Here is a 15,343-nt window from a genome sequence, read left to right on the forward strand (position 1 = left end):
AAACTAATCAGCCTACAGTATTTTTATAGTCTTTATTTTACAGTTAAAATATATGTTTATCAAATAAAGTCTAATATTACAACTAATCAAGGATCCCTTTAAAATTATTATTATTTTGTTTACAGGCTGATTAGCCATAGCTGTCACCTTGAACTGCTTCGGCTGTGAAGTTATTTAGATGCAGATGTGCTTTCCTGGATTACTTTGAGAGTTCTATTAAAATGGGTTCCCTTGTACATGGATTATTTTGCTAACATGGCAATATGTTCACATGCAAATAGATCATCATCCGCCACTAAAGGCAGGCAATAAATATATATATATATAAAAATAAATCCAAGAACACATAAAAGATGAGGGGAAACAGAGAATGAAATTTACTTCAGAAAAAAATGTTTTTTCTACTTTAAAAAAAATCCTCTCAGACACACACTGCTGCAGACGATAGCAGAGGAATCTCAGCGCTCCTCCACAAGTGTGGGAGGCGGAGTATTTATGACAACAAATCGCTGGACAAACATTTCATGTTTTGGGAGAACAAATGAACCCTTGCTCATCTCCTTCAGCAGGCCTCGTTATTAAAACCTGAGACTCAGATCCATGCGGGTTGCTTGGGTTTCACAGTCCACTTATAACCGAAACCGGGGTTTACTCAAGGAGAGAGGGGTGTTTGGGGCGAGTGGGGGGACACATCAAGGAGAGATGACTCCCAGCTGCAGGCTCTTCGAACACGAAGGAAAACAGTCGCGCACCAACGAATGTGCGCTCAAATACTGCTCTGTCACCCTGAGGAGAGCAGAGGCTTGATGTGTTAACATTACAGGCTCCATAAATCTGACGGCAGATTTGTCATGATCTGGTTAGTTCTGTGTTGTGAAGGGAGACGACGGATAACAAAAGAGGGAAAGAAAAAAGTTTCTCAGCGTTTGACGAGTGGAAAAAGACAAACTGTTTGGAAAAACTGTAAGAAAACACACATCTAATCCCAAAGTGATGAGAGGCTAAATTAACCTTAAGCTTCAATTAAATCCCTGTGAACCTCATGAACCAAAGCACATCTTTCAAAACAGGATGGTCACGCTTGTTGTAAATCACCCAGTCAACCAACAATTACATGTCAGTCTTTTTTTTTTTTTCAGAAGATAAACACCAGTAAGTGGCCATTGGGGTCCAAAAAAAACCAAAAGCACAAGAAAAGAGAATAGACAGCGACTCGTCTGAGCATAAGACAGTGCAGACGCACATGGACAGACATTAACAACAGAAGACTTTAAGTGTGTGTGTGTGTGTGTATCACTGAAGTGAAGTTAATTACCAGACACATACATACCTGATCTGGAAAAAATTCCAACAGAAACGGGCCCAGAAGAATTATCCCCAAGCTCTCTGGATCCAGTTTATTCTTCACCAAACTGACACTAAGAKGGGCAGAGATGCAGAAACAGAGACATGAGGTCAACAGCAAAAGATTCAACAGAGCCAGAGACACGAGACAGAAACAACAAGCATATAATAAAAAAAAATGAACCGACCAGCACGGCATGAAATAATAAGCTTCTTGTGTGACGGCTGAGCCAAACTTATCAATACTTCATCTGTCAGGGCCTGTTTTGGTCAGTGTGTGCATGTTTTCATGAATACTGTGGTACAACTAAATATACTCCTTTCCAGACATTCCTACGTGTTGGATCAGTGTTTTTATTATTCTAAAATAAAAAAATTGGGCAGATTGGCCTTTTAAGGCAGAAAGGAGAGAGGAGCCTTAAACACAGAAGTCCTTTAAGAACGAGTTTAGTTATGGTCTCCTTGTTAGTCATACAAAGCACATCTATTTAAAAAGATAAGAAGAGTTTCCACAGGATATTTTTAGTAATGCAATAAAATCTTAACTGGAACTGACTTAAGATCATWTGACTGAATCAAATTTAAATGCAATAGAAATCATATTTATTAGTTTTTTAACCTTCTGTGCAACATGTAACCAAACGTCCTGCAGCTGTGAAGAGACTTTTGCTGAGACCAGTTTGTGTCAAAGTTGCTTTATGATCCGACTGATGCARCTCATATGATTCTAAATTTTGAAGAAAAAAAATGGATTAATGCTGCTTTTCTCCTCATGTGCTAAAGATGTGCTATTTCTTAAAGATGTAGGAATCCCTGTAAAAGCAGTTGTGTGGTAAGGAAAGAATAAGGAAAGACTGGGAGTCTCCTCTCAGTTTGCTCTGTTTTGTTGTGATGTACTGACCATCTGGGGGTCTGCAGACCCGATCAGTGGTCTAGACTTGGCAGGGCTCACGGCTGCAGCCTTTGGACTTATTGTCCCTCTGAGGGAAACGTGCTTCTGTTTGAAGCTGCACTTTGAAACATTTCCTCCATCTTTCGGTCTTTATTCCTGCCGTTGATGATCTCACTCTAAGCCCGGTTCTAATCTTCCCGAGCTTTTACAGTGGGCTCTTTCTGGCCTTACTTTATAGTAGCCTGGTAGTGAAACTTGAGCACAGGGTTACTGACCTGGCCTGGCCTTGACTCGTGAGGTAGAACTTTAGACGCTCCACAGGCGTGGCGTACACCAACACCAACTAGTACACTTACATACAAACATACTCGCCTTGTGCAAGTGAACACTTACTATTCAGGCTCTGAGACGAGGTCAAGAGCTTTCATTACGTCCTCCAGCAGAGACTCTGGGATGAAGCCGTTATCTAGAAAACGATGAAAAGAAGAAAGCATAATAGGTTGGATGATCCTAAAAAGGACTGAAAGCAGGAGCTGAAAATGAGGCAAAGACTAACTCAATACACACACAGTGTGGCACAAAGTAGTTAAGTGGCTAAATAGTTAGTTAATGTGGCTCTGGGCAATAAACCCATCAAACACAACACTCTAATCATCTACCTCTAAACATTATTTGGCAGAATAAATGGTTGGTTTATCTGAGATGAGTACTTTAACCCTCCTACTAGGCTGCGGGTCAAATTGACCCGTGTCAAAGTTTAAAAATGTTTTAAAAATAGCTCTAAGTATTTTTTCAGTATGAAACATTTTCTATTTGTTTTAACAAGTATAATGAACATATAAAATGAAAATGATTCATTTAACATATTTGCAACCTTCCCTACATCATACATACATCAAAATGTAAAAACATAAATAAATAAATAAAAAATTCACGTATAATCATTGTTTTTGTGTATGTAGGTTACTTTAGTGGATATAAAAAATGTAATGTGAAATTTTAAAGAAAAATTAGAGAAAAATATAAAAAACATCAACATGCAACAGCAACATTTGTTTTGTTCCACTCTCAGAGGAGTTAAGACACTTTTTCCTTCTCTCCTGCCCTTCCTTATCTTCCCTGCTTCGCTGCTCGGAGCCTTCTCTACATTTTTCATCCAAAACCAGAAATTATGGTTATTTTTATGGACTTGGTTAGCTGGTCTTTCAAGAAAATTTTTGGAACAAAGTTTTTTCTTCTTCCATGGGAGGACATGTCAAAGGTGGGACCTCTGTTCGTCTCTGTTCTGGATATAAATTTGTATTCTGATCACTGGATTCTACAGAATGGCTTGGTGGTCTCCTGGTGTTCTACAAAACAGCGTCGGTGGATTTTCATTTCCTGGCTGACTGACCAATTTGATGGGTGGCCGTATTCTATCAGCACTCGGACATTTGCCTTGAGCGAGTTGGACTTGGTCTGCAAGYGGTTCTATTGAGGGTCACGGGCCGGCTGTGGTCCCTGGACTTTGCTGGCCAGATGGAATTGATCTCGGAGAAGCTGATAGATCGGCTCAGCGGAATTTGTCCACATTATTTGTCTGATTGGATTCGCCACCTTTGAGATGCACCAGCAGATATTAAAGCAGAAGGAAAATTGTTATCGTCTCCTTGATTCTTTTGTTCCCAAAACAACTGATTACAGGATCTGGATCTYCCCGACAATGACCTTGATCTGTTGACTAAATTCTTCCTGGCTGGATATGTTGACAAGGCTCAACCCCCACACCTCCCCCTCTCCTCTCTCGCCCGTTTGATTCTGGTCTCCTGAGCAGGCTGGGGGCTCACAGAATAAACAGTACCATCAATATTCTGAACTTTGGCTGCGCTGGTTTAGGGGACTGGATTATTCGGGCCCCCCTAAACTCACTTATTCCTGTGGCTAATAAATCTGCCATATGCAGAGGTTTTTTTTTTTCATAAACACCATAGTGTGTCACAGTGTTGATATAATATAATGTTTTTGTTTTTTCCTCATCTTCCCTTGTGTGGTTTTTCTGTTTTTTTTATGTTTAAGATGGCGCCACGGTAGGCAGCCTGTTACTGCAGCTCCCCTGTCTTGAGTTCCTGTAATGTGCAAATTTCCCCATTGTGGGATCAATAAAGTTTTATCTTATCTTATCTTATGCAAATACTGATTCAAATGGTCAGTAATGAAGTCAATAATCAAACAACGTTTTGGGTGATCGTTTTGGTTTCTGACATTATTGCATGATTAAACATTCCCCGGGACAAACACAGGAAAAATATTGCTGTTCCTCAGAAACAAACATAACAGGAGGGTTAAACACTAACGTGTGTTTTTATTATTCTTTTTAATCAAAAACACTTGCATGTTTGTGTCATTAAAATATTAGCTATGCGGTATCATGTTCTGATTCATGAATACCTTCCAACTGTATTCTTAAGACACACTGACAGTAACTGAGCCTGTTTGCACACAAGCAGCTCTTTTCTTCCCCATCCAAAACCAGATGTTCTCTGAGAGCAAAYAACTGCCAGTGTGATAGCGAACAAAGRCGACACACAAACAAGAGCACAACACAGAGACATGACAAACTAATATCCTACAGCCACTGAAACAGGGGATTTCTCAGTGGGTCTTTTGAGTCACCGAGCGTGTTTGTGTGGGTGTGTGTGTATGTGTGTGTGTGGCAGACTCCACAACACAGGGAGCGCTGCTGACTCCACACATCACAAACAGATTTATGTCCTTTTTCTCAGCATTTAAGTGCAGCGCGCTTGAATATCGGAGTTGTGCACAGGCTCCTTTTATGTGTGTATACATAGGCACACCAATTGTAAACGAAACATATGCTTCTTGTGCGCACAACGTGTGGGTGAGAGCCGACCATATGGTGAGCAGAAGGTGCTGGAAGGAGATAGCAGGACTGGTACGCTGCAGCAGGAAGAAACAAACGATGAACGGGAACCCAACAGATGACAGTTATGTTTACATATTTATTGTGGAGGTTGTCGGAGCAGACAGAACTGCTCCTGGCGTGTCGCATTCATCTCGGGATAAGATTGCATCACCTACAGAACCACGTCTGCAGAACGGCACATGCTCCCATGAAGCAGAGAGTGAATAATGCTGTTTATTGTTACACAAACACACGCTTCATTGAGCCATAAAACACACATAAATATGAAGGTACATGTTGCAACTGGTGATTCACTCAGCTGAACATGTGCTGCTCTGAGAGCRGGCGCTAATATCTTCAAAGTGACTCCTGACTTTTCTGTCTCATATTTCTTAGATACCAAAGTAGATGGAAAACATTCAACAGATGTTTTCTTTTTACCAAGTGTTTTACGTTGTTGCTTTTTCCGTGTTTATGAACACTAAAACAATCTGAAATATTTAAGATTTTTTTATGTTTTGTAGGTCAAGTGAAATAGGGGCATTTGGCACGTAGCAGATCACTGATTGGTGGGATAAACTTTATTATGTGCCAGAAGGAGCTGCACTGTGCACAGCTGTATTAAATGTAGTAGCTGCTTGTTGAAAACAAATTCACAAAGAAGGAAACAYGTAGCAAATATGCTGTGTAAATGAAAACTGGACAGAAGATGATTAGATTTTTAGGGCACTGATTGTACTTTTATGTCAGTGAATTTTGTTTTCTTTCTTTAATTACATTTTTTGCGGGTGTGGGGATGGGGTATGTATTTTCCAGGCACACAGTTCAATTCTATGCTATAATCAAGTACCAAGTAGTTCATGTTGCCTTTCCTTTTGAATTGCCCACACTTGCCCATGAAATAACCTTTGAGTCAATTGTCCAATGATGTTTGGTCCCTTTAAAAGAAGGGTGGGCACATGTTAAGGAGCAGAACTCCTAAACTCTTCGTAAGAAAATTAAGTGTTCATTAACTGAAATCGAGACGAAACCACATAAATAGTGAATAGATTAAAATGTGAACAGAATAGGACCATACAACCCCAGATCTGGTTACGAACGTGCTTTATGTCTCCCGGCTGGAGTCAGCAAAAGCAGCGCTGCCTGAAACCAGAACTTCCGGTCCTTTTATATAGTAGTCTTCAGTGCCTGGTATGCCCACTACTGGCCTACGGCTGAATTGCAGACTCTCAGACAAAAAAACCTTTCCTGAATGTGTCAACGGTTATTATTATGTGTTGTCATCTTGTTTCAGGCATGTAGCTAAAGCTATTTTAATCAAGACATAACAATAGTCATACWATAGATTAAGAATCAATACTTAAAAAGGAAAACTATGAATATAGTGTGGTGCTCTAAATCAGTATCTAACTAATAAATTCCTTCAACTTCATCAATTTTGAAAGTGTATACGCTCAAGTGAAAGCTGAAAGTCTAGACTTTATGTTCATGTCTGTTATATAACTATACCTTGAATATGTTTCAGTGAACAGCTAAAAAACAAACTTTGTTGGTGCCCAAAAAGATATAAACCTAACTGTTGATCTATATTTATAGTTTCTTCACAAAAAGTAGCTTAATATGAAGCTATGTTTTGCAATGAAATCATGAACATCCACCATTTATAAGATAGTTTTTGCTAGTCTGCTTTTGCTGTGTGGCGTGGGAGCTTTGGGTGAACAGGCGGTGCTTTGTACCATTAAGTGTTTAGGCACCTTCCAAATGGCTTTCACTGGAGATTCGGGGATTTCTCAAATGTGCATGAATGAGTGAAAGCAACACTCTGTGAATGTTTTTGATGAGGGGAGACATTATGACAAGATAAACACGAAGGAACTCTTTTCTAAGATCAAGAAAGATGACCATTAACCCTCTCTGATGGACAAATACACAAAGAAATTCAAAACAGCATCACTCGTGTCCTTCTAATCACCTTTTATTCCAGTCACCTGGATGTGACGTGACAAGGGAGAGAAAATGAGGAAAAGATGGATGGAAGCAGGACGGTTGACTCAGCTGTTTGAGGAGCTGGTCTGACTAAATTAAAACAACAACAGTGAAGATAAGAGAGCGGACACTTGGTCCTCTGCCGAAGAAAATAAAAGAGTAACATAAAAAGAAGATGCAGGCAGTGGAAGATGAGAGAGAATTTATAACAAGGAAGTGGGGATGAGGAGGAAAAAAAAGGATCAGAACTAGGAGCTGTGTGAAAGTTTGGGACAAACTAAACTACACTAAATGTAGTTTGGTGCGCTACATCCATCAAAAGAAACAGGAGGCATAAACATGTGTAAAATGTACATGATTCAAACATTTGTTGGTCGTTACCTTCAGGATCAAATGACTGGAAAACCCTTCTTGCTTGTTCTGATGGAGACTCTGGACCTACGAGCGACATCTCCTATTGAGAGGCAGCAATAAAGCAAAGAAAAACAGTAAAGACAAAAAAAGGAGGAAGTTAGAAACTGCATGACAAATCACTGGTAAAAAGTGACCACAAAGAAATGAACTAAAGAGAGGATAATGGAATGGAAAGTAAACAAAGATTTGAAACAATCAAGTAAATACACTCTGGTGCTGTGAGACAAACTGCAGTGAAGCAATCAGCAAAGACCACTTAATTATTAACTGATGTTCTAATAAAACTAAACAGCCTGTTTTCATTCCAAACACACTATCAGTAAATCAAGTCTTAAATATATTGTTCAGTGATAAGCTCTGCAGTGTTTGTTGATAGAGTTTAAAGAAAACCGTGCTTAGAAGAAAGAAAATGAGGCGTGTTTATTGATCTACACGGGTGATGGCTTTAATGACAGGTCTCCAAATTATTACATGCTGATTACAAAAGCACTCAAGTTTCACTTAAGAGCTACAATCAAACTAGATCATCACTAAACAAGCAACGTGAAAAAATGGCATAAATGTAAGTTATGTAAGAATAAACAATAACGGTTTAATCAAAGTTTATAATTTTTGCCTTTTGTTATAAACAGCTTTGTCTGGAGGATGAGGTGGGATCACAACTCAAACAATCAACTAAGAGTTTAAAATTCTGAACACTAAATACTTAAAGCCCAGACAGACCCAGAGTTGATCTTACTAGACAGGAATATGTTCTCATGTTTGGTCTAATCTAGTTTTTTTTAGCATTATTCCTTTTTTGAGACTTTATTCAAAACTCGTAAGTTTAAGAGACAAATAACCACCAACTTCCTTTTAGGCAACAAATTAAAACAAAACATTTATGAGCAAAAGGCAAGGCTGCATGTCATATGATTTCATAAAAAAAAGTCTAGCATTTTTCTGAAGGAATCGACAACAAAGATAATCTGATGTGGAGGAAAGATGGAGTTTTAGAAATTTTGGTCAAATCTTGGAAAGAATATTAAGTAAATATGTGCTGGAAATGACTGAGTAACAGCCAAACTTAAGTTTAGCACAAAGTCTTTAAAGGGATCCCAGATTAGTTGTAACATTAGACTTTATTTAATAAACATATATTTTAACTGTAAAATAAAGACTGTAAAAATACTGTAGGATGTTTAGATTTTTTAATTTTTAAACTAAATTTTTTAAATATATTACACAGACGGGGCCATTTTATTTACACACAAAGCATTCTGGGTAAATGATGACGTGGATAGGTCCTCGGTGCGAGGCTGCTAGCGAGCTATATCCACCCTGAAGGTTAATCTTGGACAATATCTGATGATCGACTCTTTTAAATGAAACCAGAGAGCGTTGACAGAGAGGAGAAGGTAGAAATGACTCAGCCTGGAACTGAAAATATGGATGGAGGACAACAGAGCTGCTTCATGGAAGAACAACCTCAGCTTAGCCTGTAAGCTTTAGCGTTAGCCCTGATGCTATCACTATATGTATGTATTAGCTCAGCGCTACACATTCTCCTCTCGTCACTGAGCTCCTCCATCCACATGACAGAGCGGGGAACACAAAAATGACCCAGTCTGCAACTGAAAATATGAATGGAGGACCTCAGTTTAGCTTGTTTGTTGCGCTAGCGCTGAGCTAATACATATAAGGCAATATAGCATCAACGCTAGCGCAAAGGTTAACAGGCTAAGCTGAGGTTGTTCTTCCATGAAGCAGCTCTGTTGTCCTCCATCCATATTTTCAGTTCCAGGCTGAGTCATTTCTACCTTCTCCTCTCTGTCAACGCTCTCTGGTTTCATTTAAAAGAGTCGATCATCAGATATTGTCCAAGATTAACCTTCAGGGTGGATATAGCTCGCTAGCAGCCTCGCACCRAGGACCTATCCACGTCATCATTTACCCAGAATGCTTTGTGTGTAAATAAAATGGCTCCGTCCGTGTTAAAATATATTTTTAAAAATTTACAAAACTAATCAGCCTACAGTATTTTTATAGTCTTTATTTTACAGTTAAAATATATGTTTATCAAATAAAGTCTAATATTACAACTAATCAAGGATCCCTTTAAAATTATTATTATTTTGTTTACAGGCTGATTAGCCATAGCTGTCACCTTGAACTGCTTCGGCTGTGAAGTTATTTAGATGCAGATGTGCTTTCCTGGATTACTTTGAGAGTTCTATTAAAATGGGTTCCCTTGTACATGGATTATTTTGCTAACATGGCAATATGTTCACATGCAAATAGATCATCATCCGCCACTAAAGGCAGGCAATAAATATATATATATATAAAAATAAATCCAAGAACACATAAAAGATGAGGGGAAACAGAGAATGAAATTTACTTCAGAAAAAAATGTTTTTTCTACTTTAAAAAAAATCCTCTCAGACACACACTGCTGCAGACGATAGCAGAGGAATCTCAGCGCTCCTCCACAAGTGTGGGAGGCGGAGTATTTATGACAACAAATCGCTGGACAAACATTTCATGTTTTGGGAGAACAAATGAACCCTTGCTCATCTCCTTCAGCAGGCCTCGTTATTAAAACCTGAGACTCAGATCCATGCGGGTTGCTTGGGTTTCACAGTCCACTTATAACCGAAACCGGGGTTTACTCAAGGAGAGAGGGGTGTTTGGGGCGAGTGGGGGGACACATCAAGGAGAGATGACTCCCAGCTGCAGGCTCTTCGAACACGAAGGAAAACAGTCGCGCACCAACGAATGTGCGCTCAAATACTGCTCTGTCACCCTGAGGAGAGCAGAGGCTTGATGTGTTAACATTACAGGCTCCATAAATCTGACGGCAGATTTGTCATGATCTGGTTAGTTCTGTGTTGTGAAGGGAGACGACGGATAACAAAAGAGGGAAAGAAAAAAGTTTCTCAGCGTTTGACGAGTGGAAAAAGACAAACTGTTTGGAAAAACTGTAAGAAAACACACATCTAATCCCAAAGTGATGAGAGGCTAAATTAACCTTAAGCTTCAATTAAATCCCTGTGAACCTCATGAACCAAAGCACATCTTTCAAAACAGGATGGTCACGCTTGTTGTAAATCACCCAGTCAACCAACAATTACATGTCAGTCTTTTTTTTTTTTTCAGAAGATAAACACCAGTAAGTGGCCATTGGGGTCCAAAAAAAACCAAAAGCACAAGAAAAGAGAATAGACAGCGACTCGTCTGAGCATAAGACAGTGCAGACGCACATGGACAGACATTAAAAACAGAAGACTTTAAGTGTGTGTGTGTGTGTGTGTGTGTGTGTGTGTAATGTCATGTCTGCTTGCTCGTCTTTGATCTGTGTTTTATTAGAGGCCTCAGGAAGATGCTGCTGAGTTGGAAAACAAGTCATGGAGCTAACAGGCGCTGCAGGGAGGTTCGTACGTCTGTGTTTGTATGCCTCAGCACTTCTTTCCTCTCCACTGTGAAGGTATTTGTTATACTCAGAATCTGTGCGATAAATACATTACATCCCCTGATGATAAATGTTTGCTTATATTGGAGCACTCAATTCTATTCTCTTGTGTGCCAATGAAAACACACAATACAATTATACACACACAGCTCTTTTTATGTGTGGCTAATGAAATCAAGGAGCACATTCCAATCCCCGAGGTTTGACCTTTTTCTGCACAAACCCTTGACCTGTACGACAGAGCAACAACAAGATACCCTAAAGGTTTAAAGCAAGAATAACACACATACACACCGTCCCACTGACTTAAACACACAATATAACGAAGAGCATTTGTTCTGAGCAAAACCAGTCATCCTGTTTTGAAAATTTAACCTCTTCATAAACAGTAAATTTCTTTTTTGTGGAAAAGCAAGCAGAAATATTTTGTCTAATGATGGCTCCAGACCTATTTTCAGTAAAAATATATCTAATTTGCTTTACAGTTTGTGTGTAATCTTCCTGTTTTCTATAATATAATCACTTCCTGCCTGATAATCTGAGATGAAAAGCACAAAAGCTTGTCTGGTAGTCGCTCTCTATCTCGCTCTGTTTATTCACCCTTTCCTGGACTAAGTAGGTACTCCACTTTGGTAGTGCTTCCTCCCCTCCCACTCTTAATTTTTTTGTTCATTCTTCCTTACGCCTTTCATCCTTTATCTCCACATCGAGGTACCTACTTCAGGTAAGACAGGTGGGCATAGTGCTTTACTAGAATTACTTTCTTTCCCTCCCGTCCACCTAAAGAGCTATTGTGTGTGTTGAAAGGCTCAGAGTGGTCACAGAGAATGTTTAGAGAGCTCAGTTTCAAGACAACAAAGCAGAGGTCTTGGACGGTGCCTCTTGTCTTGTTCACAGCAGGTACAGATAAACTCACTACACGACATGACAGAATGGGGAAAGTGTCGTCTACACGAAGGCTTCTCATGTAGACTGCATGTACTTTTAAATGGTTCATCTCAGGCAGCTCAATTCCCAAGAGATAATAACGACAAAGAGTGGAAACCTTGGTATTTGCAACACAACGAGAGTGCAGCTTCTATTGCAGGTTTGTATATAAGCACATGAGCTCCGGTGTGACAGGCCGGACAATGCAGTGATTTATGAGGCCGTCTTGGATGACCAAAAGCGCGTCTTACTAAAAAGAGATGAGACACCAGAGAGTAGTTGTATAGCACAATGATGGGTCTTGTAACACTGCTAAACACCCAAGGGGAAACGTAAAATAATGCAGCACGTGCACGCTGACGTCGACAGCCTTTCATCCTTCTACAATGACCTTTGGTCTGACCTGTCACAGATTATTAATGACTGYTAATGTACACCGCTTTGTTAAATTGTGTTTACATGCAGCCCACACCCACTGATCAAATGTAAAACAGTAAGTAATCTTGCTTAGAAGACAAAAAAATCCTTAGAAGTTCCTGTACATTCTCTTTTAAAGCATTTACAATTTTCCTCAGCTTGTTCCTTATCTTTCAAGAAACTGAATCTAAAGSGGACATATTGTGCAAAATTYCCTTTTTTAGCTGTTAAATGCAATTTGTTATGCACTTTGAGTCTCTACGASAGCAGAAAATTTTWAATTTAGTTTCTCCTGGTGCTAMGTAGATATCTTTATATTGTGTTTGGGTCATATTTTTTAAACGTGTTCAGTTTTTTCTATTTTATGACGTTTTCTGAACTATTGCATCACAGAAGTTGTGACTGCGCTGCCAAATAAGGTCTGGACTTACCAACTACAATTTCATTGTCTTTATTCTCCACTGGGTCAGACTCTGGCTCCAACATGTAAGGTTGGATGGACAAGTCTTCCCTTGTTGACACCTTTGAATTATTTGTAAGTAAAACGTTTCTGTGCTGAAATATAGTCATATCTCTGCTATCATACTAGAATTGACCATACAAGGGGTGTGAAGAGCCTTGTTTAGATTTTAAGTGACAGCATCAAAATGAGCTGATCTGAGGAACACCTCCGAAAAGGGGCAAAAGGGGGGCTTATGGAGTTACAATAAGGAGGAATTCAGACCAAAGCATGATGCCCCTTTTCCACTAGTGCCTCTTCGTGTAGTGTCGGTATGGTTTGGTTCGGTTCCAAGCATTATTAGGCCAGATTCATGGAACCAGCCCTTTTTTAGTACCTACTTCGTTGTGATTCCAAGCGGTCCCAGTCAACACCAAAAAGYGACATCAGAACACTGTTCGTCACTGATTGGCTAGGAGGTGGAGTTACTTGTTGCTTCTAAGCTGCCTTTACAACAACAAATCAAGGAGCCATTTTTCCCAATTGTAGCAGCGACATTAGTCGTGTTTCCATCCAATTTCAATTCCAATTTTTAGCAATTTTTTAAAATTTCAGAACTTATTCAGCAAATGTGTTTCCATCTCTCATTTTGAGCATTAACTTTTTATTTTTTTGAAAAACCCAAAAACCAACTCCTCCAACCGCCCAAAACACTGGAACCGGACTGGAACGTCAATGGAAAACTGACCCGTTCCGACACTGATCATACTGACACTACACTAAGTGGCACTAGCGGAAAAGGAGCATTTACAGTTCCACTTTATATAGAACCCCAACTGAATGATTTARATGTGAAAAGAAGGATTTATAAGCACAATATGTCTACTTTAAGAATCTTGATGTATAAGGAAAATAACAGGCAGAATGGAGTACTTTAAGCATTTTAAATAAGAAAATCAATAAATTATTCTTAATACTTAAAATGGAGGACTGTTTTTATGAAAAACAATTTGGTTGGTTGGAACTTCTAACATTTGTCCAAGTAGATTTTAGTTTTGTCAAACAATAGCTGTTTCGTCATAATTTATAGTGATCTTTACAAACTGCAGAAGGCTGTAGAACGCAGAAGCATCTCAAGAGAAAAGAAATGAATTCCATTAGAATTGTAAATAATTTACTACACTTTACAGTTATGGTAACCCTTAAAGTTGACTTTATTTATGTCAAACATAGCTTCACTAAATTAACCGTGTCAGCACACGATTTCTTGCTCTTTAGGAGTCCTTGAAGACATCTTGGTGCGTGAGCAAACAGAATGGAMGTCTTAGGAGACACGGAGCGCCGCTGCGGCTGCTCTCTCCCAGTAAATCACTGACCCAGAACACAACTACTGTATACATGCACACGCAGACGTGCACAACTCCCTGGAGAAGCTCRAATACAGCCTGTGAATCTCATCACTCAGCGAGGGCCGAATGAAGAGTGATGAGAAATGCCACAGGAGAATCTCCCTCCCCTAAGTCTCTTTCCTGAGTGACCGCTGTAGTGCTTCTTTAAAGTGCATCCTTTCTCTCGACTTCCTTTTCTTCTTTTTTCTTACCACAAGGGACCCATAATGTAAACAGACTGAGGTTTGCAGGAAAATCCTTCAATGGGGCAACCTGCCTATTGTAAGCTGGAGAGGAAAGCACCCAAACAAAACAATCTACTTCCTTTTCCTAAACCTTTTTGTCTATTTTTTCCCTTTTTCCTTATCATTTTTCAGAAAACTTTTGCCCCTTCAAAATAAAGACCACCACATGATATATGCCCTCAGCCAGGGGTCTGCAACCTTTACAATCAACAGAGCCATTTMTGCTACTTGGCTCTCTAATAAAATGTGTCCAGAGCCGCAAAACCARCTACAACTGTGATTATCAACTGTTGGTCCTTGGGCCTTTTGGAGGCCTTTTCAGGAACCTTTATGGCCACTAGGYGACATTATAAAACTAAACAATATTATGTGAATTTTATTATTTATTATAATTTTTCCACATCAGGACAAATAAAAAGACCAGATTCATGTAAACAAGAAAAATGCTTTAGTTTACTCCGAATTTCATAAAAACTAGTAAAACTGAACTCTTCGAGCATTTGTTTTTTTCTAATTCTTCTTATTATGTAGTCTTGAAGACATTTAAAGATAAGTCTGGTGGATTTGAGAGAAAAATCATAGAAAGAAGTTGGATTATTTAAGTAAACAAGAGGCTAGCATGAGCTAACAGGGGTCTGCAACCTGCGGCTCTTGGGCCACATGTGGCTCTTTGGTCCCTCTGCAGTGGCTCTTTGAAAATGTGACCAAACATATGTTTTTTGCTGTTGTATAATGTTTTTTATGCATAAAGTAAGACTTGTTAGCTCATGCTAGCCTCTTGTTTACTTAAATAATCCAACTTCTTTCTATGATTTTTCTCTCAAATCCACCAGGCTTATCTTTAAATGTCTTCAAGACTACATAATAAGAAGAATTAGAAAAAACAAATGCTCGAAAAGTTCAGTTTTACTAGTTTTTATGAAATTCGGAGTAAACTA

At 39.1% G+C, this 15,343-nt stretch overlaps 1 protein-coding gene across 2 annotated transcripts in view; it reads right to left on the reverse strand.

Moving 5' to 3' along the window:
• mindy3 (MINDY lysine 48 deubiquitinase 3) overlaps positions 1-15,343 on the reverse strand; it is a 36,378-nt gene that overhangs the window by 3,842 nt on the left and 17,193 nt on the right. For both annotated transcript variants that reach the window (XM_014024918.1, XM_014024917.1), the window contains exons 12-14: positions 7,506-7,578; positions 2,630-2,702; positions 1,331-1,418 (exon numbers count right to left, since the gene is read on the reverse strand). In XM_014024918.1, coding sequence (XP_013880372.1) covers positions 1,331-1,418; positions 2,630-2,702; positions 7,506-7,578 — 234 coding nt within the window. The remainder of the gene's footprint in view (positions 1-1,330; positions 1,419-2,629; positions 2,703-7,505; positions 7,579-15,343) is intronic.

Source organism: Austrofundulus limnaeus, unplaced genomic scaffold, assembly GCF_001266775.1.
Source record: "Austrofundulus limnaeus strain Quisiro unplaced genomic scaffold, Austrofundulus_limnaeus-1.0 Scaffold446, whole genome shotgun sequence".
Taxonomy (NCBI): domain Eukaryota; kingdom Metazoa; phylum Chordata; class Actinopteri; order Cyprinodontiformes; family Rivulidae; genus Austrofundulus; species Austrofundulus limnaeus.